The sequence below is a fragment of the Pseudophryne corroboree genome, chromosome 10 (genome assembly GCF_028390025.1).
Source record: "Pseudophryne corroboree isolate aPseCor3 chromosome 10, aPseCor3.hap2, whole genome shotgun sequence".
NCBI lineage: Eukaryota > Metazoa > Chordata > Amphibia > Anura > Myobatrachidae > Pseudophryne > Pseudophryne corroboree.
The window spans coordinates 341,463,823-341,491,737 of NC_086453.1; the positions used below are offsets into that span (position 1 = coordinate 341,463,823).

The following is a 27,915-nucleotide window of genomic DNA, read 5'->3' on the forward strand; positions in this document are numbered from 1 at the left end:
TATTGTATGTCTGTGTGTGTTTTGAAATTATACAATATTCCTGTATGTAGATATAAATATATATGTGTGTGTAATGTTTATATATATATATATATATATATAATATTATTATGTATTCACTGATGATAAATGAAAAATGTAATGTACAAATATATTTGAGCAGGTTTTCTGCTGGGAGGCAGTAATTACCCTGAGTATTTGCAGCAATAAATGGCTCTTATTGTCCATTATCTGTCCATTATTAACTCTAAATGAGCACTCAGAGTAAAGTCCTTGATCTCCTTACTTTACTGTAAAACTAATAAAGGAGGGGAATCGAGTACGTGAAGAGTTTAGAAAATCCGATCTGTACATGTTGCCGCACTGCCCCCTGCTGGACACTTCTCAGCGCAGCCATTCCTCAATCTTGTGTCTGTGATAAGAAAGCATGTTTCGCAGTTATGCTGTATATACTGGAGCCTTGAATTGAGCTTGCACGTCTCCGACTGAGTATAGCTCGCCAGACTATACTCGCCAGAGTATAGTCTCCAGACTAGCACTACAGGGCTGCCACATATTGGACTTGTTTACGTTTATTTCTGACAATTGGGGTTCTGTGCTGTCCTGGAGACAAATGAGGTGATAATCATCTTACAGATCATAACCAGCCCTGCCCTTGTACTTACTGTTATGTGAGTTGCCCATCCCTTGTACCAAGGTACCACAAGGACAAAGCACTGACCCGTATCCCATCAATTGATGTATAAGAGTAATAAAAGTGATCTTCTGCTGCGCTCCGGCATGCTAAGGACAAGACACTGTACTATCTGTCCTGTCTCCATACCACTTATATATCCAGTGACTGCATTCCTGATTCACACATTATATGTATATACAGGTTGAGAATCCCATATCCAAATATTCCGAAATACGGAATATTCCGAAATACGGACTTTTTTGAGTGAGATAGTGAAACCTTTGTTTTCTGATGGCTCAATGTACACAAACTTTGTTTAATACACAAAGTTATTAAAAATATTGTATTAAATGACCTTCAGACTGTGTGTGTAAGTTGTATATGAAACATAAATGAATTGTGTGAATGTAGACACACTTTGTTTAATGCACAAAGTTATAAAAAATATTGGCTAAAATTACCTTCAGGCTGTGTGTATAAGGTGTATATAAAACATAAATGCATTCTGTGCTTAGATTTAGGTCCCATTACCATGATATCTCATTGTGGTATGCAATTATTCCAAAATACGGAAAAATCTCATATCCAAAATACCTCTGGTCCTAAGCATTTTGGATAAGGGATACTCAACCTGTATAATGTTTTTTTTACTCTGTGTGTTGAGACGATGCTTAGAGGTGTTTGAGCTAGATGGTTGTGCGACAAATTGAATCCAGTGGACCTAACCTTGAACCATTCTTTTGTCACTCATAGATCTCGTCTCCGGTTCCCATCCAGTAAAATTGCTCCGGTGCTGAGTTCGGTTGACACCCAGGATAGGATCCTGTACTCTGTACGAGAGAGCAGTACCGTGAGTGCTTATGGTTATACAGCAAGTAAACCTGCACATTACTGTGTTACTACGTGATATAGCTAATAATAAGTATTCCGACTCCGCTGGCTGTTTATTCCTCATGCTGACAGCCACCATTGTAGTTATATGCTCAGTATTGCTACAGAGCCGTAGGACACTGATGGAAATGCTTTTACCTCTCACACCCTTCTGCCAACCTATAAATTCATTAAGGATAACGCTGAACAGCGTACTTTTATCTCACTCTTAATGCAATCTGTTTCTCATACGTCATAGAGGATGCTGGGGACACCGTAAGGACCATGGGGTATAGACGGGATCCGCAGGAGACATGGGCACACTATTAGACTTTGAATGGTTGTGAACTGGCTCCTCCCTCTATGCCCCTCCTCCAGACCTCAGTTAGACTTTGTGCCCAGGAGTGACTGGACACACACTAGGGGAGCTCTAAAGAGTTTCTCTAAAGACTTTATTGTTAAGTTTTCTCTGACGTCCTAGTGGATGCTGGGAACTCCGTAAGGACCATGGGGAATAGCGGCTCCGCAGGAGACTGGGCACAAAAGTAAAGCTTTAGGACTACCTGGTGTGCACTGGCTCCTCCCCCTATGACCCTCCTCCAAGCCTCAGTTAGATTTTTGTGCCCGGCCGAGAAGGGTGCACACTAGGGGCTCTCCTGAGCTTCTTAGTGAAAGTTTAGTTTTAGGTTTTTTATTTTCAGTGAGACCTGCTGGCAACAGGCTCACTGCATCGAGGGACTAAGGGGAGAAGAAGCGAACCTATCTAAGTGGTGGTAGCTTGGGCTTCTTAGGCTACTGGACACCATTAGCTCCAGAGGGACCGAACACAGGCCCAGCCTCGGAGCTCGGTCCCAGAGCCGCGCCGCCTGCCCCCTTACAGAGCCAGAAGCAAGAAGAGGTCCGGAAAAATCGGCGGCAGAAGACATCAGTCTTCAACAAGGTAGCGCACAGCACTGCAGCTGTGCGCCATTGTTACTCAGGCACACTTCACACTTCGGTCACTGAGGGTGCAGGGCGCTAGGGGGGGGCGCCCTGAGCAGCAATGTAAACACCTTGGCTGGCATAAATACACCACATATAACCCCCAGGGCTATATGGATGTATTTTAACCCCTGCCAGAACTCACCAAAAAGCGGGAGAAAAGGCAGCCGAGAAGGGGGCGGAGCCTATCTCCTCAGCACACGGGCGCCATTTTCCATCACAGCTCCGCTGGAAGGACGTCTCCCTGACTCTCCCCTGCAGTCCTGCACTACAGAAAAGGGTAAAAAAGAGAGGGGGGCACTAATTTGGCGCAGTTTTAATACTAACACCAGCTATAAAGGGAAAAGCACATTTTATAGTGGTATTCCTGTCTATATATAGCGCTCTGGTGTGTGCTGGCATACTCTCCCTCTGTCTCCCCAAAGGGCTAGTGGGGTCCTGTCCTCTATCAGAGCATTCCCTGTGTGTGTGCGGTGTGTCGGTACGTTTGTGTCGACATGTTTGAGGAGGAAAATGAGATGGAGGCGAAGCAATTGCCTATTATAGAGTTGTCACCCCCTAGGGAGTCGACACCTGAGTGGATGAGCTTATGGAAGGAATTGCGTGACAGTGTCAGCTCTTTACGACAGACAGTTGACGACATGAGACAGCCGGCTACTCAGCTTGTGCCTGTCCAGGGGTCTCAAACGCCATCAGGGGCTTTAAAACGCCCGTTACCTCAAATGGCAGACACAGACACGGATACTGACTCCAGTGTCGATGATGAGGAGACAAACGTGACTTCCACTAGGGCCACACGTTACATGATTGAAGCAATGAAAAATGTATTGCATATCTCTGATAATACAAGTACCACTAAAAAGGGTATTATGTTTGGTGAGAAAAAACTGCCTGTAGTTTTTCCTGTATCCGAGGAATTAAATGAAGTGTGTGATGAGGCGTGGGTTTCCCCCGATAAAAAACTGATAATTCCTAAAAGGTTATTGGCATCGTACCCTTTCCCGCCAGAGGATAGGGCACGTTGGGAAACACCCCCTAGGGTGGATAAAGCGCTCACACGCTTGTCTAAACAGGTAGCACTACCCTCTCCTGATACGGCCGCCCTAAAGGAACCTGCCGATAGAAAGCTGGAGAATATCCTAAAATGTATATACACTCACACGGGTGTTATACTGCGACCAGCAATCGCCGCAGCCTGGATGTGCAGTGCGGGCCTGGCGTGGTCGGATTCCCTGACTGAAAATATTGATACCCTAGATAGGGACAGTATATTACTGACTATAGAGCATTTGAGGGATGCATTTCTATATATGCGTGATGCACAGAGGGATATTTGCCGACTGGCATCAAGAGTTAGCGCGCTGTCCATTTCTGCAAGAAGAGGTTTATGGACGCGGCAGTGGTCAGGTGATGCGGATTCTAAAAGGCACATGGAAGTATTGCCTTATAAGGGGGAGGAGTTATTTGGGGTAGGTCTATCAGACCTGGTAGCCACGGCAACTGCTGGAAAATCCAAATTTTTACCCCAGGTAGCTTCTCAACCTAAGAAGACGCCGTATTATCAGGCGCAGTCCTTTCGGCCCCATAAGGGCAAGCGGGCAAAAGGCGCCTCATTTCTGCACCGTGGCAGAGGGAGAGGAAAAAGGCTGCAACAAACAGCCAGTTCCCAGGAACAAAAGCCCTCTCCCGCCTCCGCAAAGTCCTCAGCATGACGCTGGGGCTTTACAAGCGGACTCAGGCACGGTGGGGGCCCGTCTCAAGAAGTTCAGTGCGCAGTGGGCCCACTCGCAAGTGGACCCCTGGATCCTTCAGGTGGTATCTCAGGGGTACAAATTGGAATTCGAGACGTCTCCCCCTCGCCGTTTTCTAAAGTCTGCTTTACCGACGTCTCCCTCAGACAGGGAGGCAGTATTGGAAGCCATTCACAAGCTATATTCCCAGCAGGTGATAATCAAGGTACCCCTCCTACAACAGGGAAAGGGGTACTATTCCACACTATTTGTGGTACCGAAGCCGGACGGCTCGGTGAGACCAATTTTAAACCTAAAATCCTTGAACACTTACATAAAAAGGTTCAAATTCAAGATGGAGTCACTCAGAGCAGTGATTGCAAACCTGGAAGAAGGGGACTATATGGTGTCTCTGGACATCAAAGATGCTTACCTACATGTCCCAATTTACCCTTCTCACCAAGGGTACCTCAGGTTTGTGGTACAGAACTGTCACTATCAGTTTCAGACGCTGCCGTTTGGATTGTCCACGGCACCCCGGGTCTTTACCAAGGTAATGGCCGAAATGATGATACTCCTTCGAAGGAAGGGAGTTTTAGTTATCCCTTACTTGGACGATCTCCTGATAAGGGCAAGATCCAGGGAACAGTTGGAAGTCGGAGTAGCACTATCTCAGATAGTGCTGCGCCAGCACGGTTGGATTCTCAATATTCCAAAATCGCAGCTGATCCCGACGACACGACTTCTATTCCTAGGGATGATCCTGGACACAGTCCAGAAAAAGGTGTTTCTCCCGGAGGAGAAAGCCAGGGAGTTATCCGAACTAGTCAGAAATCTCCTAAAACCAGGCCAAGTCTCAGTGCATCAATGCACAAGGGTCCTGGGTAAGATGGTGGCTTCTTACGAAGCAATCCCATTCGGCAGATTCCACGCAAGAACCTTCCAGTGGGATCTGCTAGACAAATGGTCCGGGTCGCATCTTCAGATGCATCAGCGGATAATCTTGTCACCAAGGACAAGGGTGTCTCTCCTGTGGTGGTTGCAGAGTGCTCATCTTCTAGAGGGCCGCAGATTCGGCATTCAGGACTGGGTCCTGGTGACCACGGATGCCAGCCTGAGAGGCTGGGGAGCAGTCACACAGGGAAGAAATTTCCAGGGCTTGTGGTCAAGCCTGGAGACATCACTTCACATAAATATCCTGGAGCTAAGGGCCATCTACAATGCTCTAAGCCTAGCAAGACCTCTGCTTCAAGGTCAGCCGGTGCTGATCCAGTCAGACAACATCACGGCAGTCGCCCACGTAAACAGACAGGGCGGCACAAGAAGCAGGAGGGCAATGGCAGAAGTTGCAAGGATTCTTCGCTGGGCGGAAAATCATGTGATAGCACTGTCAGCAGTGTTCATTCCGGGAGTGGACAACTGGGAAGCAGACTTCCTCAGCAGACACGACCTCCACCCGGGAGAGTGGGGACTTCACCCAGAAGTCTTCCACATGATTGTGAACCGTTGGGAAAAACCAAAGGTGGACATGATGGCGTCCCGCCTCAACAAAAAACTAGACAGGTATTGCGCCAGGTCAAGGGACCCTCAGGCAATAGCTGTGGACGCTTTGGTAACACCGTGGGTGTACCAGTCAGTGTATGTGTTCCCTCCTCTGCCTCTCATACCCAAGGTACTGAGAATCATAAGAAGGAGAGGAGTAAGGACTATACTCGTGGCTCCGGATTGGCCAAGAAGGACTTGGTACCCGGAACTTCAAGAGATGCTCACAGAGGACCCGTGGCCTCTACCTCTAAGAAAGGACCTGCTCCAGCAGGGACCCTGTCTGTTCCAAGACTTACCGCGGCTGCGTTTGACGGCATGGCGGTTGAACGCCGGATCCTGAAGGAAAAAGGCATTCCGGATGAAGTCATCCCTACCCTGATCAAAGCCAGGAAGGATGTAACCGTACAGCATTATCACCGCATTTGGCGTAAATATGTTGCGTGGTGCGAGGCCAGGAAGGCCCCTACAGAGGAATTTCAACTGGGTCGTTTCCTGCATTTCCTGCAAACAGGACTGTCTATGGGCCTAAAATTAGGGTCCATTAAGGTTCAAATTTCGGCCCTGTCGATTTTCTTCCAGAAAGAACTGGCTTCAGCCAGGCGTGTCTCAGAATTGGCGGCTTTATCCTATAAAAGCCCTTACCTAATTTTTCATACGGACAGGGCAGAATTGAGGACTCGTCCTCAATTTCTCCCTAAGGTGGTTTCAGCGTTTCACTTGAACCAGCCTATTGTGGTACCTGCGGCTACTAGGGACTTGGAGGACTCCAAGTTGCTGGACGTAGTCAGGGCCCTGAAAATATATGTTTCCAGGACGGCTGGAGTCAGAAAATCTGACTCGCTGTTTATCCTGTATGCACCCAACAAGCTGGGTGCTCCTGCTTCTAAGCAGACTATTGCTCGTTGGATTTGTAGTACAATTCAGCTTGCACATCCTGTGGCAGGCCTGCCACAGCCAAAATCTGTAAAAGCCCATTCCACAAGGAAGGTGGGCTCATCTTGGGCGGCTGCCCGAGGGGTCTCTGCTTTACAACTTTGCCGAGCAGCTACTTGGTCAGGGGCAAACACGTTTGCTAAATTCTACAAATTTGATACCCTGGCTGAGGAGGACCTGGAGTTCTCTCATTCGGTGCTGCAGAGTCACCCGCACTCTCCCGCCCGTTTGGGAGCTTTGGTATAATCCCCATGGTCCTTACGGAGTTCCCAGCATCCACTAGGACGTCAGAGAAAATAAGAATTTACTTACCGATAATTCTATTTCTCGTAGTCCGTAGTGGATGCTGGGCGCCCATCCCAAGTGCGGATTGTCTGCAATACTTGTACATAGTTATTGTTACAAAAAACGGGTTATTATTGTTGTGAGCCATCTTTTCAGAGGCTCCTCTGTTATCATGCTGTTAACTGGGTTCAGATCACAGGTTGTACGGTGTGATTGGTGTGGCTGGTATGAGTCTTACCCGGGATTCAAAATCCTTCCTTATTGTGTACGCTCGTCCGGGCACAGTATCCTAACTGAGGCTTGGAGGAGGGTCATAGGGGGAGGAGCCAGTGCACACCAGGTAGTCCTAAAGCTTTACTTTTGTGCCCAGTCTCCTGCGGAGCCGCTATTCCCCATGGTCCTTACGGAGTTCCCAGCATCCACTACGGACTACGAGAAATAGAATTATCGGTAAGTAAATTCTTATTTTTTATTTTCAGGGAGACCTGCTGGCTACAGGCTTCCTGCATCGTGGGAGTGAGGGGAGAGAAGTCAGACCTACTTCTTCTTAGTTCAAGGGCTCTGCTTCTTAGGCTACTGGACACCATTAGCTCCAGAGGGTTCGATCACTTGGTTCGCCTAGCTGCTTGTTCCCGGAGCCGCGCCGTCACCCCCCTCACAGAAGCCAGAAGACAGAAGCTGGGTGAGTATTAGAAGAATAGAAGACTTCAGTGACTGCAGAAGACTTCAGTAACGGAGGTAAGCTGCGCTCCATGCTCCCACACACCAACGGCACTCACAGGGTGCAGGGCGCTGGGGGGGAGCGCCCTGGGCAGCAGTTAATGAGGTCTCGTTTGGACTGGCAAAAGAGCATAGTCGGGCCCACAGGCACCGCGTACGATACCCCCGCCAGTACATAGCAGCCAACGGTTTTACTTGGGTGCAGGGCGCAGGGAGGGGCGCCCTGGACAACGATATGTATATTGTTTAAGGAGGTATATAGTGTGTATACACTATATACTGTCCCCTGCCTGCATATAGAGTGTTAGTATAACGGGGCTGAAGCGTGCCGATGAGGGGCGGGGCTTAGCCCTCACACAGTGTTCAGCGCCATTTTCTCACTGTCCCCGCCAAAAAATGTGTACAGCACAAACAAGGGGGGGCACAGTCTTTTAGTGTTATGTTGAGGGATATATAACACTATTTGATTCTAGAAATGGGCATGTAATCGTTGTGCATATTCTCTGTGTGCTCCCTGTCAGATATACTCACTATAGTTCACTTGTTTCGACATGCGTGAGTGTTCTGTCACCAACACCTATGGGGTTCACTGTCGGCATCGCCGACGCCTGTTGGTACTTGATACAGTAGATGCTGAGTCAACAGGTCGGTAGTGGTATGCTTGTCAAAAGTTCACACTGTATGGGAGACACAGTAGTATTTGGGTGACCCTGTCGGCACCAACTATTATTACCGGGTGTAAATTGACATGCTGTAGCTAACTTATACCTGTATATATATTTATGTGTATATGTATGGTACGGTTCCATGGGCCTGTAGCTCGAGCACAGACATGGTAGTATTTGTGGGGGAGCGAAATTAAAATTATATATGTATACTTCCCTCGGACCCCTCGGGGTTGCAAGAATGTTATTTTGACTGGTTACTACTGTCTACTGTCGACGAATACTAGGTTTTCTGTTGAGTATAATGTTTCATGGTAGATCCACAACTGGGGCATTCAGTACATGGTCATACACATTCAGAACACATTAATGTCACTAGGGGCAGAAGGCTCCGGACAATCCGCTTATATGTATGTTATATATATATATATATATATATATATATATTTAGGATATGTGTGTAATTGTGTATTACATTATGTATATTCATATTATGATTTATAATGAATGCTGAGGTAATAGTATTCCTTCTCATGTGCTGGTCGCTCTGTGGACAAAGCTCTAGGTCGGCCGTGACGAGTTGGTCTCAGATCCTCTCAAGGAGTCCGAATGTTTATTCTTTTCCCGCGCGGATAGAATACTGTGAAAGTCAACTCCTGGTCGACACGGGGCCCTGTCTCAAAGGATCGTATACAGGAAGCTAAGTGATATTTCTCTGACGTCCTAGTGGATGCTGGGAACTCCGTAAGGACCATGGGGAATAGACGGGCTCCGCAGGAGACTGGGCACTCTAAAAGAAAGATTAGGTACTATCTGGTGTGCACTGGCTCCTCCCTCTATGCCCCTCCTCCAGACCTCAGTTAGAATCTGTGCCCGGCCAGAGCTGGGTGCTCCTAGTGGGCTCTGCTGAGCTTGCTAGAAAAGAAAGTATTTGTTAGGTTTTTTATTTTCAGTGAGATCTGCTGGCAACAGACTCACTGCTACGTGGGACTGAGGGGAGAGAAGCAAACCTACCTGCTTGCAGCTAGCTTGTGCTTCTTAGGCTACTGGACACCATTAGCTCCAGAGGGTTCGAACACAGGGCCTGACCTCGATCGTCCGTTCCCGGAGCCGCGCCGCCGTCCCCCTTGCAGAGCCAGAAGACACAACGAAATCGGCGGCTGAAGACTCCTGTCTTCATTAAGGTAGCGCACAGCACCGCAGCTGTGCGCCATTGCTCCCACTGCACACCACACAATCCGGTCACTGTAGGGTGCAGGGCGCTGGGGGGGGGGCGCCCTGGGCAGCAATTTTAATACCTTTTGGCACTAAAAATACACATATACAGTCTAGCACTGTATATGTGTAAAAAACCCCGCCATTAAGTTACACAAAACGCGGGACAGAAGCCCGCCGCTGAGGGGGCGGGGCCTTCTTCCTCAGCACACCAGCGCCATTTTCCCTTCACAGCTCCACTGGAAGCAGCTCCCCAGGCTCTCCCCTGCAGTATCCTGATACAAGAAGGGTAAAAAAGAGAGGGGGGGCACATAAATTTAGGCGCAAATAAGATAATTAAGCAGCTATTGGGTAAATCACTTATTTTAGTGTAAATCCCTGTGTTATATAGCGCTGTGGTGTGTGCTGGCATACTCTCTCTCTGTCTCCCCAAAGGACTTTGTGGGGTCCTGTCCTCAGTCAGAGCATTCCCTGTGTGTGTGCGGTGTGTCGGTACGGCTGTGTCGACATGTTTGATGAGGAGGGTTACGTGGAGGCGGAGCAAGGGCAGATAAGTGTGGTGTCGCCCCCGTCGGGGCCGACACCTGATTGGATGGATATGTGGAAGGTCTTAACCGACAGTGTCAACTCCTTACATAAAAGGTTCGATGACGCAGCAGCCTTGGGACAGCTGGGGTCTCAGCCCGCGCCTGCCCAGGCGACTCAGAAGCCGTCAGGGGCTCATAAACGCCCTCTGGCTCAGATGGTAGACACAGATGTCGACACGGAGTCTGACTCCAGTGTAGACGATGATGAGACCAATGTACAGTCTAAAAAGGCCATCCGATGCATGATTACTGCAATGAAAGATGTACTACACATTTCTCTAACGTCCTAAGTGGATGCTGGGGACTCCGTAAGGACCATGGGGAATAGCGGCTCCGCAGGAGACTGGGCACATCTAAAGAAAGCTTTAGGACTATCTGGTGTGCACTGGCTCCTCCCCCTATGACCCTCCTCCAAGCCTCAGTTAGATCTCTGTGCCCGAACGAGAAGGGTGCACACTAGGGGCTCTCCTGAGCTTCTTAGTGAAAGTTTTAGTTTAGGTTTTTTATTTTCAGTGAGACCTGCTGGCAACAGGCTCACTTCATCGAGGGACTAAGGGGAGAAGAAGCGAACTCACCTGCGTGCAGAGTGGATTGGGCTTCTTAGGCTACTGGACATTAGCTCCAGAGGGACGATCACAGGCCCAGCTTGGATGGGTCCCAGAGCCGCGCCGCCGGCCCCCTTACAGAGCCAGAAGGCAGAAGAGGTCCGGAAAATCGGCGGCAGAAGACGTCCTGTCTTCAACAAGGTAGCGCACAGCACTGCAGCTGTGCGCCATTGCTCTCAGCGCACTTCACACTTCGGTCACTGAGGGTGCAGGGCGCTGGGGGGGGGCGCCCTGAGACGCAATAAAAACACCTTGGCTGGCGAAAATACATCACATATAGCCCCCAGGGCTATATGGATGAATTTTAACCCCTGCCAGAATCCATAAAAAAGCAGGAGAAAAGTCCGCGAAAAAGGGGCGGAGCCTATCTCCTCAGCACACTGGCGCCATTTTCCCTCACAGCTCCGTTGGAGGGAAGCTCCCCTGGCTCTCCCCTGCAGTCACTACACTACAGAAAGGGTTAAAAAAGAGAGGGGGGCACTAATTAGGCGCAGTATTAACTATACAGCAGCTATAAGGGGAAAAACACTTATATAAGGTTATCCCTGTATATATATATAGCGCTCTGGTGTGTGCTGGCAAACTCTCCCTCTGTCTCCCCAAAGGGCTAGTGGGGTCCTGTCCTCTATCAGAGCATTCCCTGTGTGTGTGCTGTATGTCGGTACTTTTGTGTCGACATGTATGAGGAGAAAAATGATGTGGAGACGGAGCAGATTGCCTGTAATAGTGATGTCACCCCCTAGGGGGTCGACACCTGAGTGGATGAACTGTTGGAAGGAATTACGTGACAGTGTCAGCTCTGTATAAAAGACAGTGGTTGACATGAGACAGCCGGCTACTCAGCTTGTGCCTGTCCAGACGTCTCATAGGCCGTCAGGGGCTCTAAAGCGCCCGTTACCTCAGATGGCAGATATAGACGCCGACACGGATACTGACTCCAGTGTCGACGGTGAAGAGACGAATGTGACTTCCAGTAGGGCCACACGTTACATGATTGAGGCAATGAAAAATGTTTTACACATTTCTGATAATACGAGTACCACCAAAAAAAGGGGTATTATGTTCGGTGAGGAAAAACTACCTGTAGTTTTCCTGAATCTGAGAAATTAAATGAGGTGTGTGATGATGCGTGGGTTTCCCCCGATAACAACTGATAATTTCTAAAATGTTATTGGCATTATATCCTTTCCCGCAGAGGTTAGGGTGCGTTGGGAAACACCCCCTAGGGTGGATAAAGCGCTCACACGCTTGTAAGGGCTCTACCTTCGCCTGAGATGGCCGCCCTTAAGGATCCTGCTGATAGAGAGCAGGAGGGTATCCTAAAAGGTATTTACACACATACTGGTGTTATACTGCGACCAGCAATCGCCTCAGCCTGGATGTGCAGTGCTGGGTTGGCGTGGTCGGATTCCCTGACTGAAAATATTGATACCCTAGATAGGGACAGTATATTTTTGCCTATAGAGCATTTAAAAGATGCATTTCTATATATGCGTGATGCACAGTGGAATATTTGCCGACTGGCATCAAGTCTAAGCGCGTTGTCCATTTCTACCAGTAGAGGGTTATGGACACGTCAGTGGTCAGGTGATGCGTATTCCAAACGGCATTTGGAAGTATTGCTTTATTAAGGGGAGGAGTTATTTGGGGTCGGTCTTTCAGACCTGATGGCCACGGCAACAGCTGGGAATTCCACGTTTGTACCCCAGGTCGCCTCTCAACATGAGAAGACGCCGTATTATCAGGCGCAGTCTTTTCGTGGACAAGCGGGCAAAAGGTTCCTCATTTCTGCCCCGTGACAGAGGGAGAGGAAAAAGGCTGCAGAAATCAGCCAGTTCCCAGGAACAGAAACCCTCTCCCGCCTCTGCCAAGCCCTCAGTATACGCTGGGGCTTTACAAGCAGAATCAGGCACGGTGGGGGGCCCGTCTCAATGAATTTCAGCGCGCAGTGGGCTCACTCGCAAGTAGACCCCTGGATCCTTCAGGTGATATCTCAGGGGTACAAATTAGAATTCGAGTCGTCTCCCCCTCGCCGTTTCCTAAAGTCGGCTTTACCGATGTCTCCTTCTGACAGGGAGACAGTTTTGGAAGCCATTCACAAGCTGTATTCCCAGCAGGTGATAATCAAGATACCCCTCCTGCAACAGGGAACGGGGTATTATCCCACACTGTTGTGGTACCGAAGCCGGATGGCTCGGTGAGACCGATTCTAAATCTAAAATCTTTGAACACTTACTTACAGAGGTTCAAATTCAAGATTGAGTCACTCAGAGCAGTGATTGCGAACCTGGAAGAAGGGGACTACATGATGTCTCGGGACATCAAGGATGCTTACCTTCATGTCAAAATTTACCCTTCTCACCAAGGGTACCTCAGGTTTATGGTACAGAACTGTCACTATCAGTTCAGACGCTGCCGTATGGATGGTCCACGGCACCCCGGGTCTTTACCAAGGTAATGGCCGAAATGATGATATTCCTTCGAAGGAAGTGAATTTTAGTTATCCCTTACTTGGACAATTCCCTGATAAGGGTAAGATCCAGGGAACAGTTGGAGGTCGGTGTAGCACTATCTCAGGTAGTGTTGCGGCAGCACAATTGGATTCTCAATATTCCAAAATCGCACCTGGTTCCGACGACGTGTCTTCTGTTCCTAGGGATGATCCTGGACACAGTCCAGAAAAAGGTGTTTCTCCCGGAGGAGAAAGCCAGGGAGTTATCCGAGCTAGTCAGGAACCTCCTAAAACCGAGCCAAGTCTCAGTGCATCAATGCACAAGGGTTCTGAGTAAAATGGTGGCTTCCTACGAAGCAATCCCATTCGGCAGATTCCACGCAAGAACTTTCCAGTGGGACCTGCTGGACAAATGGTCCGGGTCGCATCTTCAGATGCATCAGCGGATAACCCTGTCACCAAGGACAAGGGTGTCCCTCCTGTGGTGGTTGCAGAGTGCTCATCTTCTAGAGGGCCGCAGATTAGGCATTCAGGACTGGGTCCTGGTGACCACGGATGCCAGCCTGCGAGGCTGGGGAGCAGTCACACAGGGAAGGAATATCCAGGGCTTATGGTCAAGCCTGGAGACATCACTTCACATAAATATCCTGAAGCTAAGGGACATTTACAATGCTCTAAGCTTAGCAAGACCTCTGCTTCAAGGTCAGCCGGTGTTGATCCAGTCGGACAACATCACGGCAGTCACCCACGTAAACAGACAGGGTGGCACAAGAAGCAGGAGGGCAATGACAGAAGCTGCAAGGATTTTTCGCTGGGCGGAAAATCATGTGATAGCACTGTCAGCAGTATTCATTCCGGGAGTGGACAACTGGGAAGCAGACTTCCTCAGCACGACCTCCACCCGGGAGAGTGGGGACTTCACCCAGAAGTCTTCCACATGATTAAAAACTCGACAGGTATTGCGCCAGGTCCAGGGACCCTCCGGCAATAAGCTGTAGACGCTCTGGTAACACCGTGGGTGTACCAGTCAGGGTATGTGTTCCCTCCTCTGCCTCTCATACCCAAGGTACTGAGATTGATAAGATGGAGAGGAGTAAGCACTATATTCGTGGTTCCGGATTGGCCAAGAAGGACTTGGTAACCGGAACTTCAAGAGATGCTCACGGAGGATCCGTGGCCTCTACCTCTAAGAAGGGACCTGCTCCAGCAAGGACCCTGTCTGTTCCAAGACTTACCGCGGCTGCGTTTGACGGCATGGCGGTTGAACGCCGGATCCTGAAGGAAAAAAGGCATTCCGGATGAAGTCATCCCTATCCTGATCAAAGCCAGGAAGGATGTAACCGCAAAAACATTATCACCGCAATTGGCGAAAATATGTTGCGTGGTGCGAGGCCAGTAAGGTCCGACGGAGGAAATTCAACTGGGTCGATTCCTACATTTCCTGCAAACAGGAGTGTCTATGGGCCTGAAATTGGGGTCCATTAAGGTTCAAAATTCGGCCCTGTCAATTTTCTTCCAAAAAGAACTAGCTTCAGTCCCTGAAGTTCAGACGTTTGTAAAAGGGGTACTGCATATACAGCCTCCTTTTGTGCCTCCAGTGGCACTTTGGGATCTCAATGTAGTTTTGGGTTCCAAAAGTCACATTGGTTTGAACCACTTAAATCTGTGGAGTTAAAATATCTCACATGAAAAGTGGTCATGCTGTTGGCCCTGGCCTGGGCCAGGCGCGTGTCAGAATTGGCGGCTTTATCCTGAAAAAGCCCTTATCTGATTTTCCATTCGGACAGGGCGGAATTGAGGACTCGTCCTCAGTTTCTCCCCAAGGTGGTTTCAGCGTTTCACCTGAACCAACCTATTTGTGGTGCCTGCGGCTACTAGGGACTTGGAGGCCTCCAAGTTGCTAGACGTTGTCAGTGCCCTGAAAATATATGTTTCCAGGACGGCTGGAGTCAGGAAATCTGACTCGCTGTTTATCCTGTATGCACCCAACAAGCTGGGTGCTCCTGCTTCTAAGCAGACTATTGCTCGTTGGATTTGTAGTACAATTCAGCTTGCACATTCTGTGGCAGGCCTGCCACAGCCAAAAATCTGTAAATGCCCACTCCACAAGGAAGGTGGGCTCATCTTGGGCGGCTGCCTGAGGGGTCTCGACTTTACAACTTTGCCGAGCAGCTACTTGGTCAGGAGCAAATACGTTTGTAAAATTCTACAAAATTGATATCCTGGCTGAGGAGGACCTGGAGTTCTCTCATTTGGTGCTGCAGAGTCATCCGCACTCTCCCGCCCGTTTGGGAGCTTTGGTATAATCCCCATGGTCCTTACGGAGTCCCCAGCATCCACTTAGGACGTTAGAGAAAATAAGAATTTACTTACCGATAATTCTATTTCTCATAGTCCGTAGTGGATGCTGGGCGCCCATCCCAAGTGCGGATTGTCTGCAATACTTGTACATAGTGATTGTTACAAAAATCGGGTTATTATTGTTGTGAGCCATCTTTCAGAGGCTCCTCTGTTATCATGCTGTTAACTGGGTTCAGATCACAGGTTATACGGTGTGATTGGTGTGGCTGGCATGAGTCTTACCCGGGATTCAAAATCCTTCCTTATTGTGTACGCTCGTCCGGGCACAGTATCCTAACTGAGGCTTGGAGGAGGGTCATAGGGGGAGGAGCCAGTGCACACCAGATAGTCCTAAAGCTTTCTTTAGATGTGCCCAGTCTCCTGCGGAGCCGCTATTCCCCATGGTCCTTACGGAGTCCCCAGCATCCACTACGGACTATGAGAAATAGAATTATCGGTAAGTAAATTCTTATTTTCTAATGTTAACCCGGTTACTACCAAGAGGGTTTATATGTTTGGGGAGAAAAAGCAGCCAGTGACTTTTCCCCCATCTGATGAATTAAATGATTTGTGTGAAGAAGCGTGGAGTTCCCCTGATAAGAAACTAGTGATTTCTAAGAGGTTACTGATGGCGTACCCTTTCCCGCCAACGGACAGGTTACGTTGGGAAACATCCCCTAGGGTGGACAAGGCGCTCACACGCTTATCTAAAAGGGTGGCCCTGCCGTCTCAGGATACGGCCGCCCTAAAGGAGCCTGCGGATAGAAAGCAGGAAGCTATCCTGAAGTCTGTGTATACACACTCTGGTACTCTACTGAGACCTGCTATTGCTTCAGCCTGGATGTGTAGTGCTGCAGCAGCATGGACTGATACACTCGACAGGGATAATATTTTGCTAACCCTAGAACATATAAAAGACGTCGTCTTATATATGCGGGATGCCCAGAGGGACATTTGCCTGCTGGCATCTAGAATTAATGCAATGTCCATTTCTGCCAGGAGAGTATTATGGACTCGGCAGTGGACAGGTGATGCTGATTCTAAAAAACACATGGAGGTTTTGCCTTATAAGGGTGAGGAATTGTTTGGGGACGGTCTTTCGGACCTAGTATCCACAGCAACAGCTGGAAAGTCGACTTTTTTACCTCAGGTTTCCTCACAGCCTAAGAAAGCACCGTATTATCAAATGCAGTCCTTTCGGCCTCAGAAAGGCAAGCGGGTCAGAGGCGCATCCTTTCTGGCCAGAGGCAGGGGTAGAGGAAAGAAGCTGCACCAGGCAGCCAGTTCCCAGGAACAAAAATCCTCCCCTGCTTCCACTAAGTCCACCGCATGACGTTGGGGCTCCACAGGCGGAGCCAGGTGCGGTGGGGGCGCGTCTCCGAAACTTCAGCAACCAGTGGGTTCGCTCACAGGTGGATCTCTGGACTGTACAAATTGTATCTCAGGGATACAAGCTGGAGTTCGAGGCGACTCCCCCCCGCCGTTACCTCAAATCAGCCTTGCCAGCTTCCTTCAGGGAAAGGGAGGTAGTACTGGCGGCAATTCACAAGCTGTACCTCCAGCAGGTGATAATCAGGGTCCCCCTCCTTCAACAGGGAAGGGGTTACTATTCCACAATGTTTGTGGTACCGAAACCGGACGGTTCGGTGAGACCCATTCTGAATTTAAAATCCTTGAACACTTATATAAAGAAATTCAAGTTCAAAATGGAATCGCTCAGAGCGGTTATTGCAAGCCTGGAAGAGGGGGATTTTATGGTGTCGCTGGACATCAAGGATGCTTACTTGCATGTCCCCATTTACCCACCTCACCAGGAGTACCTCAGGTTTGTGGTACAGGACTGTCATTACCAATTCCAGACGTTGCCGTTTGGCCTGTCCACGGCACCGAGGATATTTACCAAGGTAATGGCCGAAATGATGATACTCCTTCGGAAGAAGGGAGTTATAATTATCCCGTACTTGGACGATCTCCTTATAAAGGCGAGGTCCAGAGAGCAGTTGTTGGTCAGCGTAGCACTCTCTCAGGAAGTGTTGCGACAGCACGGCTGGATTCTGAATATCCCAAAGTCGCAGCTGATTCCTACGACGTGTCTGCCCTTCCTGGGCATGATTCTGGATACAGGCCAGAAGAAGGTGTATCTCCCGGAGGAGAAGGCTCAGGAGCTCGTGACTCTGGTCAGGGACCTCCTGAAACCAAAACAGGTGTCGGTGCATCACTGCACGCGAGCCCTGGGAAAGATGGTGGCTTCATACGAAGCAATTCCCTTCGGCAGGTTCCATGCAAGGATCTTTCAGTGGGATCTGTTGGACAAGTGGTCCGGATCGCATCTTCAGATGCATCGGCTGATCACCCTGTCCCCGAGGGCCAGGGTGTCTCTGCTGTGGTGGCTGCAGAGTGCTCATCTTCTCGAGAGACGCAGGTTCGGCATACAGGACTGGGTCCTGGTGACCACGGATGCAAGCCTCCGAGGATGGGGGGCAGTCACTCAGGGAAGAAACTTCCAAGGGCAGTGGTCAAGTCTGGAGACTTCACTACACATAAATATACTGGAACTAAGGGCCATTTACAATGCCCTGAGTCAAGCAGAGCCCCTGCTTCGAAACCAACCAGTGCTGATTCAGTCAGACAACATCACGGTGGTCGCCCATGTAAACCGCCAGGGCGGCACAAGAAGCAGGATGGCAATGGCAGAAGCCACAAGGATTCTTCGATGGGCGGAGAATCACGTGCTAACACTGTCAGCAGTGTTCATTCCGGGAGTGGACAACTGAGAAGCAGACTTCCTCAGCAGACACGACCTCCACCCGGGAGAGTGGGGACTTCATCAAGAAGTCTTCACACAGATAGCAAATCGTTGGGAACTGCCACAGGTGGACATGATGGCGTCCCGCCTCAACAAAAAGCTAAAAAGATATTGCGCCAGGTCAGGGGACCCTCAGGCGATAGCTGTGGACGCACTAGTGACACCGTGGGTGTACCAGTCGGTTTATGTGTTTCCTCCTCTTCCTCTCATACCCAAGGTGCTGAGAATCATAAGAAAAAGAGGAGTGAGAACAATACTCATTGTTCCGGATTGGCCAAGAAGGACTTGGTATCCAAAGCTGCAAGAAATGCTCACAGAGGACCCATGGCCTCTGCCTCTAAGGCAGGATCTGTTGCAGCAGGGACCTCGTCTGTTCCAAGACTTACCGCGGCTGCGTTTGACGGCAGGGCGGTTGAACGCCGGATCCTAGTAGAAAAAGGGATTCCGGATGAGGTTATTCCTACGCTAATAAAGGCTAGGAAGGACGTGACGGCTAAACATTATCACCGTATACGGCGAAAATATGTTGCTTGGTGTGAGGCCAGGAATGCCCCTACAGAGGAATTCCAGCTGGGCCGTTTCCTTCACTTCCTACAGTCGGGAGTGACTTTGGGCCTAAAATTGGGGTCCATTAAGGTCCAGATGTCTGCCCTATCCATTTTCTTTCAAAAAGAACTAGCTTCTCTACCTGAAGTTCAGATGTCTGTAAAGGGAGTGCTGCATATTCAGCCCCCGTTTGTGCCCCCAGTGGCACCTTGGGATCTTTACGTGGTGTTGAGTTTCCTGAAATCACACTGGTTTGAGCCACTTAAAACCGTGGAGTTAAAATATGTCACGTGGAAGGTGGTCATGCTATTAACCTTGGCTTCGGCTAGGCGTGTGTCAGAATTGGCGGCTTTGTCACATAAAAGCCCCTATTTGGTTTTCCATATGGACAGGGAAGAATTGCGGGCTCGTCCGCAATTTCTGCCAAATGTGGGGTCATCTTTTCATATGAACCAACCTATTGTGGTGCCTGTGGCTACTCGTGACTTGGAGGATTCCGAGTTACTGGATGTAGTCAGGGCTTTGAAGGTTTATGTAGCCAGAACGGCTAGAGTCAGGAAAACTGAGTCGCTCTTTATCCTGTAGGCGTCCAACAAGCTGGGTGCTCCTGCTTCAAAGCAAACTATTGCTCGCTGGATCTGTAACACGATCCAGCAGGCTCATTCTGCGGCTGGATTGCCGCTTCCAAAATCAGTAAAAGCCCACTCCACAAGGAAGGTGGGCTCTTCTTGGGCGGCTGCCCGAGGGGTCTCGGCATAACAGCTTTGCCGAGCGGCTACTTGGTCAGGTTCAAACACCTTTGCAAAGTTCTACAAGTTTGATACCCTGACTGAGGAGGACCTTGTGTTTGCTCATTCGGTGCTGCAGAGTCATCCGCACTCTCCCGCCCGTTTGGGAGCTTTGGTATAATCCCCATGGTCCTTACGGAGTCCCCAGCATCCACTAGGACGTTAGAGAAAATAAGATTTTACTTACCGGTAAATCTATTTCTCATAGTCCGTAGTGGATGCTGGGCGCCCGTCCCAAGTGCAGACTTCTTCTGCAATACTTGTATATAGTTATTGCTTAAATAAGGGTTATGTTATGGTTGCATCAGGTTTGTCTGATGCTCTGTTGTTGTTCATACTGTTGACTGGGTAAGTTTATCACAAGTTATACGGTGTGATTGGTGTGGCTGGTATGAGTCTTACCCTGGATTCCAAAATCCTTTCCTTGTACTGTCAGCTTTTCCGGGCACAGTTTCCTTAACTGAGGTCTGGAGGAGGGACATAGAGGGAGGAGCCAGTGCACACCAGTAGTACTAATTCTTTCTTAGAGTGCCCAGTCTCCTGCGGAGCCCGTCTATTCCCCATGGTCCTTACGGAGTCCCCAGCATCCACTACGGACTACGAGAAATAGATTTACCTGTAAGTAAAATCTTATTTTCTTCCACATCCACCACATGGTGCTGAGTCTATCTGACTGGACCCCACTCCGGTGGGGACTCGTCTACTACTTTTCAGTCAGTCCGGGAATAGACTAGGACCTGTGAGTTAATTATAGAATCCAAAGGGGGACATTCTGGTGTTACAGATGTTTCCCCTCACTGATTTTCTAATAGATCTTGCCGTTCCGCCATACCACAGGTGCGTCAGGTTCAGTGCATTGTACTGCTGTCCCTGTTTATAAAAAAAGAAAGAAAAAAAGACTAAGGTTTAAATGCGTTGTTCTCCGCATTCAGATTACCTGGGTTGATGTCCAGGATTGTCTTTGCCATTCACCGGAGTGATGGCAGTATGATCGTGTTCTTGCAATAGTAAGAGCCATTGTTATTCTGTACTGAGACGCTCTCCTGATTAAGGCGAAGTCAGGACACAAGTGGTGCAAATCATTGTTTCTCCCTGACTGTTCTTCAACACAGGGAATGGCAGTTGTTCCCAACGACACAGATGTCGGTGGTGGGTGTCAGAGTAGATACTGAACGGTTGAGGTTCTGTGCTTTTCCTGTGGAAAGTGGTCTGAGAATCCGGAGTCGGATCAGATTTGCAGTCATAATCCATCAATCGGTTCCGTTGATGAAACAGATGGGTGCGGCCTAAGAGGCCTTTTCGGTGAGCAGGTCAAATGCCAGAGTGGTTTTCAAGGGACCAGTTGGAAATGTGGTCCGGGTCTCACCTGCACATGCACCGGAATATAATCCTAATGGCCAGGATATCGCTCCTGTGGTGTCTTCTCGGTTCTCACCTTTTAGAGGGACGAAGGTTCGGGATCCAGGATTAGATCCTGGTGTCCATGCAAGCAGATCTCCGAGGCTGGGGAGCAGCCCTTGCAAAGGGAAGTATTTCCGGAGGAAAAGGTCAAGCTGGGAAGCTTGTCTGCAATAAGCTTTCTTGAATTAAGAGCCTTTTTCGACAAACATATGCTTCATGATCTGCCCGTGTTAGTACCGTAGGACGACTTGACAGCAGTGGCGTAAGTAAGCCGCTAGGGCGGAACAAGGAGCATAGCAGCAATGGCAGAAGATGCAAAAGTTTGCCGCTGGGTGGAAAGACTAGTAAACACTGTATTAGCAGTCTTCGTTACGGATGTAAACGACGGAGAAATAGATTTCCTCTGCAGACACGATCTCCATCCGGGAGATATACAGTCGTCATCGAGAAGTTTTCACGGAAGTGACAAGTCTTTGAGGAGTGCCTCGATTGGACATGTTGGCGTCTCGCCTCAACAAGAGGCCTCAGGGATATTGTTCCAGGTCAAGGGACACTCAAGCTATAGCAGTGGACGCCCTCATGACACCTTGGGTGTTTTCAGTCGGTCTATGTGTCCCCTCCGCTTCACTCTTTCTGAAGGTGATAAACGTAAGAAGACCAAAGGTTCAGGCGATCCTCATTGTTCCGGCCTAGCCAAGGAGGGCTTGGTATCCAGTTTTTCACGCTTTACTCATAGTAGATCCCTGGCCGCTTCCTCTAAGTGAGGAACTGTGACAGTAAGATCCGGGCGTGTATCAAGACTTACTGCGGTTGACGGCGTGGCGGTTGAATGCCGTATCCTAGCCCGAAAGGGTATTCCCAGTGAAGTCGTTTCCACACATCTTCAAGCTAGAAAAGAAGTAACGGCAAAGCCTTACCACCGTAGTTGGTGTAAATGTGTGTCTTGGTAAAACCAAGAAGGCTCCTACGGAAGATTTTCAGCTGGGTCGTTCTTCTCCATTCTTTGCAAGCAGGTGTGGATGCAGGCCTAAAGTTAGGCTCCATTTCAGTGCAGTTTTGGCCTTATACATTTTCTTAAAAAAAAAAAAAAAAAGAATTGGCCACCTTTCCGAAAGTTCAAACTTTCGTGAAAGGAGTACTGCACATCCAACCTCCATTTGTGTCCCCATTGGCACCGTGGGACCTTGACGTGGTGTTGCGTTTCTTGTGTTTCACCGATTGGAACCTTTAGGGAAAGGTGGTGTTAAAATTTCTCTCTTAAAGAGTGGTCATGCTATTGGCTTTGGCGTCCGCAAGGCGGGTGGCGGAAGTAGCGGCTTTGTCTCACAAGAGCCCCTGTTTGATCTTCCATGTGTATAGAGTGGAATTGAGAACTCTGATAATAGTTCTGCCAAAAGTGGTTTCTGTGTTTTGCAGAAAACAGCCTATTTTGATGCCTGTGGTTACTTAAGCATTGGCTGATTCAAAGTCTCTCGAGGTAGTCGGGGCTTTGAATATTTATGTCACCAATTTGGCTCGGATTGGGGAAACAGAGGCTCTGTTTGTCCGGTGTGCTCCCAGCACGATTTTGGGGCGTCTGCGTCTATGCAGTCTGTTATACGCTGGATCTGTGATACGATTCGGTGTGTTCGTTCTACGGCTGGATGGCCGTTACCGAAGTTGGTGGAGACCCATTCTACTAGGAAGATGGGCTCTTCTTGGGCGGATGCCCGAGGAGTCTCGGCGGTTCAACTTTGTTGAGCGGCTACTTGATCGGGTTCAAACACTTCTGCTAAGCTCTACAAGTTTGATACCCTGGCTGATGGGGACCTCATGTTGCTCAATCGGTGCTGCAGAGTCGTCCGCACTCTCCCGCCCGGTCTGGAGCTTTGGTATAAACCCCATGGTCCTTACGGAGTCCCCAGCATCCTCTAGGACGTATGAGAAAATAGGATTTTAATACCTACCGGTAAATTATTTTCTCTTAGTCCGTAGAGGATGCTGGGCGCCCGTCCCAGTGCGTACTGTGTCTGCAGTTGTTGGTTCTGGTTACACTCTTGTGGTGTTTCTTCTCTGTCAGGCTGTTGCTGACGTGCATGCCATGGCAGGCGGTGTTTTATTATTGGTTGTGTTGACACACTGGTTGTGTTACATATTCTCTCAGCTTGTGGCTGTGTATTGTCATGCGGTGGGCTGGTATTCTTTTGAATGCCACGTTCTGCGATATGTTCGTGGTGTGAGCTGGTATGGCACTCACTGTGTTTAATCAATAAATTCTTTCCTCGAAATGTCCGTCTTCCTGGGCACAGTTTTCTAACTGAGGTCTGGAGGAGGGGCATAGAGGGAGGAGCCAGTTCACACCCATTCAAAGTCTTATAGTGTGCCCATGTCTCCTGCGGATCCCGTCTATACCCCATGGTCCTTACGGAGTCCCCAGCATCCTCTACGGACTAAGAGAAAAGGATTTACCGGTAGGTATTAAAATCCTATTTTCTGCGTGCCTGATCATCCTTTAACAACTCTTTAACACAGTGTTTCCCAAACCCGGCCCTGATGGAAGGAGGATACGGAGCATTGAGGGGGAGCAGGAGGTATCCTTAATTTCCCTCTAATAGCGATATGATCACAATTTCTGCTTGTTGAAGGGGGGGAAGGGGAGGCGGCGGTCAGCATGCTAGGAAAAGGATTGTAAATGCTCCTAATTTGCAGAATTTGCCGTCCTTACTGAATTAGACCCTTAAGTCCCGTACACACGGGGAGAGATATGTGCTGAGCGAGGGGGGCCACTCATTTCACCCAGCAGTGAAATGAGCGACCAGCTAGATTGTGCCTGCATGCAGGCCAATCTAGCACCGGCAATAGCGACGCGCGGGGCTGCGGATCGCTATCTCTATGGGGGGTACACACGGAGAGATCCGTGCTTAAATTCTAAGCAATCTAGTCAGATTACTTAGAATTTAAGCACGGATCTCTCCGTGTGTACCCCCTTTAGTTTGCAAAACACTGCTTTACCTGATAAGGCACTAAACGCTAATAGATGCAGCTTCTGTCACAGAGGTAACGCTACAGATCAGACATGGCCTGAGCAATGTGTCAGAGTGGTTCTTACTGTCACTGTCAATCCTGGAAGGTTTACTACTTTCTAGAACAGGCATGTCCAAACTGCGGCCCTCCAGCTGTTGTGAAACTACATATCCCAGCATGCCCTGACACAGTTTTGCTGTCAGAGAATGCTAAAGCTGTGTCAGGGCATGCTGGGATGTGTAGTTTCTCAACAGCTGGAGGGCCGCAGTTTGGACATGCCTGTTCTAGAAGAATGTCAGTAATGCAGGTAAATGCTGAAGTGTTTGCTCCTGTAGACGTGGCGGCGGTGTCGTAGGTTTATAGCACATTGGGGGTAATTCCAAGTTGATCGTAGCAGGAATTATGTTAGCAGTTGGGCAAAACCATGTGCACTGCAGGGGAGGCAGACTTAACATGTGCAGAGAGAGTTAGATTTGGGTGTGGTGTGTTCAATCTGCAATCTAATTTGCAGTGTAAAAATAAAGCAGCCGGTATTTACCCTGCACAGAAACAAAATAACCCACTCAAATCTAACTCTCTCTGCACATGTTATATCTGCCTCCCCTCCAGTGCACATGGTTTTGCCCAACTACTAACAAAATTCCTGCTGCGATCAACTTGGAATTACCCCCATTGAGAGCCTGCACTTGAATGACAAAAAAAAGTATTTAGTAGAATATTTGCAGCACAATGACCTGATTGGATCAGTATTGCTGGTAATAGACTGCATGAGAGAATCTGGGAATAGAGTGACTGTATCACCGCACACGTATCCTTACCTGCTCCTCTTCAGGTGTCCGACGTCCTGCCAGTCTGCGCTATGGAGTCCTTTATCCAAAAGCAGGAACAGGCGCTGCAGGAGAGCGCTGCATCTCAGGAAAAGCCACCGGTGCCCAGCACGCGGTCTCGGGTCTCCTCCATCAACCCCCAGGCAACAGGTAGGAAGAAATCACCATTCTCCATTATCCCTGGACACGGAAATCAGTGACAGGTCTGTGAGTAACATCACTAACAATTATCTCTATTATCACTCTGCAACCTGACTCTGTTATGAGTATGGTATATTTTGTTGACATTCGCAATGTCAATATTCAACGTGTTGACGACACACAGAAAATGATGCCAAAAGGTTCCTGGTGGTCTTGCAGTGACTTACTTGGTACGGCGTGTTCTGCAGATTCTGCAGCGATTCCGTCAGTGAGTATCCCTAACCCTTCCCCTAATGCTTAACTCTAACCTCCCATCCCCCAGCCTAATTCTAACCTCCCATCCTGCAGCCTAACTCTAACCTGCCCCCCCCCCCCCCCGCAGCCTAATCATCCTTCGAGTGCCTAACTCTAACCTTCCATCCCCCAGCCTAATTCTAACCTCCCATCCTGCAGCCTAACTTTAAACCGCCAACCCCCCACCCCCACCTTGCAGCCCTAATCATCCCTCTATTGCCTAACTATAACCTCCCTTTCTGCATCCTAACTCCATTTCTGCATCCTAACCTGCAAAACCACGCAGCAGCCTAATCCTCCCTCTAGTGCCTAACTCTAACCTCCCTTTCTCTGACGTCCTAGTGGATGCTGGGAACTCCGTAAGGACCATGGGGAATAGCGGCTCCGCAGGAGACTGGGCACAACTAAGAAAGATTTAGGACTACCTGGTGTGCACTGGCTCCTCCCTCTATGCCCCTCCTCCAGACCTCAGTTAGAATTTTGTGCCCGGCCGAGCTGGTTGCACACTAGGGGCTCTCCTGAGCTCTTAGAAAAGAAAGTATAATTTAGGTTTTTTATTTTCAGTGAGATCTGCTGGCAACAGACTAACTGCTACGAGGGACTAAGGGGAGAGAAGCGAACCTACCTGCTTGCAGCTAGCTTGGGCTTCTTAGGCTACTGGACACCATTAGCTCCAGAGGGATCGAACACAGGCCCAGCCTCGGTCGTCCGGTCCCGGAGCCGCGCCGCCGTCCCCCTTACAGAGCCAGAAGCAAGAAGACATTCCTGGAAATCGGCGGCAGAAGACTTCGGTCTTCACCAAGGTAGCGCACAGCACTGCAGCTGTGCGCCATTGCTCCCCATGCACACCTCACACTCCGGTCACTGATGGGTGCAGGGCGCTGGGGGGGGGCGCCCTGGGCTGCAATAAAAGTACCTTGCTGGCAAAATAAACACATAATATAGTCATTAAGACTATATATGTGTAAAATCCCCTGCCAGATATACATATAAAAAAGCGGGAGAAGTCCGCCGAAAAAGGGGCGGGGCTATCTCCCTCAGCACACTGGCGCCATTTTCTTTAACAGCTCCGCTGGAAGGACGCTCCCCAGGCTCTCCCCTGCAGTTTCCAGACTACATAGGGTAAAAAAGAGAGGGGGGGCACTAAATTTAGGCACAATTTGTGTAATAGCAGCTATAGGGGAAAAATCACTGTGGGTAGTGTGAATCCCTGTATTATATAGCGCTCTGGTGTGTGCTGGCATACTCTCTCTCTGTCTCCCCAAAGGACTTTGTGGGGTCCTGTCCTCAGTCAGAGCATTCCCTGTGTGTGTGCGGTGTGTCGGTACGGCTGTGTCGACATGTTTGATGAGGAGGCTTATGTGGAGGCGGAGCAGATGCCGATAAATGTGATGTCACCTGAGTGGATGGACATGTGGAAGGAATTACGCGACAGTGTCAACTCCTTACATAAAAGGTTTGACGACATAGCAGATGTGGGACAGCCGGCTTCTCAGCCCGTGCCTGCCCAGGCGTCTCAAAAGCCATCAGGGGCCCTAAAACGCCCGCTACCTCAGATGGCAGACACAGACGTCGACACGGATACTGACTCCAGTGTCGACGACGATGAGACTAGTGTACATTCCAATAGAGCCACCCGTTACATGATTACGGCAATGAAAAATGTGTTGCACATTTCTGATATTACCCCAGGTACCACAAAAAAGGGGATTATGTTTGGGGAGAAAAAGCTACCAGTGGTTTTTCCCCCATCTGATGAATTAAATGAAGTGTGTGAAGAAGCGTGGGCTTCCCCAGATAAGAAATTGGTAATTTCTAAAAGGTTACTAATGGCGTACCCTTTCCCGCCAGAGGACAGGTCACGTTGGGAGACATCCCCTAGGGTGGATAAAGCGCTCACACGTCTGTCAAAGAAGGTGGCACTACCGTCTCCGGACACGGCCGCCTTAAAGGAACCTGCAGATAGAAAGCAGGAGGCTATCCTGAAGTCTGTATATACACACTCAGGCATTATACTGAGACCAGCTATTGCTTCAGCATGGATGTGCAGTGCTGCAGCTGCGTGGTCAGATTCCCTGTCAGATAACATTGATACCTTAGACAGGGACACTATATTGCTAACCGTAGAGCACATTAAAGACGCAGTCTTATACATGAGAGATGCACAGAGGGATATTTGCCGGCTGGCATCTAAAATAAACGCAATGTCCATTTCTGCCAGCAGAGGATTGTGGACTCGGCAGTGGACAGGTGATGCTGATTCTAAAAGGCACATGGAAGTTTTGCCTTACAAGGGTGAGGAGTTTGGGGGTGGTCTCTCGGACCTCGTTTCCACAGCTACAGCTGGGAAATCATCATTTTTACCCCATGTTCCCTCACAGCCAAAGAAAGCACCGTATTATCAGGTACAGTCCTTTCGGCCCCAGAAAGGTAAGCGGGTTAAAGGCGCGTCCTTTCTGCCCAGAGGCAGAGGTAGAGGGAAAAAGCTGCAGCATACAGCCAGTT

General features: G+C 49.2%; 1 protein-coding gene across 4 annotated transcripts in view; it reads left to right on the forward strand.

The window, feature by feature from the left end:
• Nucleotides 1-27,915, forward strand: part of SNX19 (sorting nexin 19) — a 125,806-nt gene that overhangs the window by 72,092 nt on the left and 25,799 nt on the right. For all 4 annotated transcript variants that reach the window (XM_063943626.1, XM_063943627.1, XM_063943628.1 and 1 more), the window contains 2 exons: nt 1,430-1,526; nt 24,981-25,125. In XM_063943626.1, coding sequence (XP_063799696.1) covers nt 1,430-1,526; nt 24,981-25,125 — 242 coding nt within the window. The remainder of the gene's footprint in view (nt 1-1,429; nt 1,527-24,980; nt 25,126-27,915) is intronic.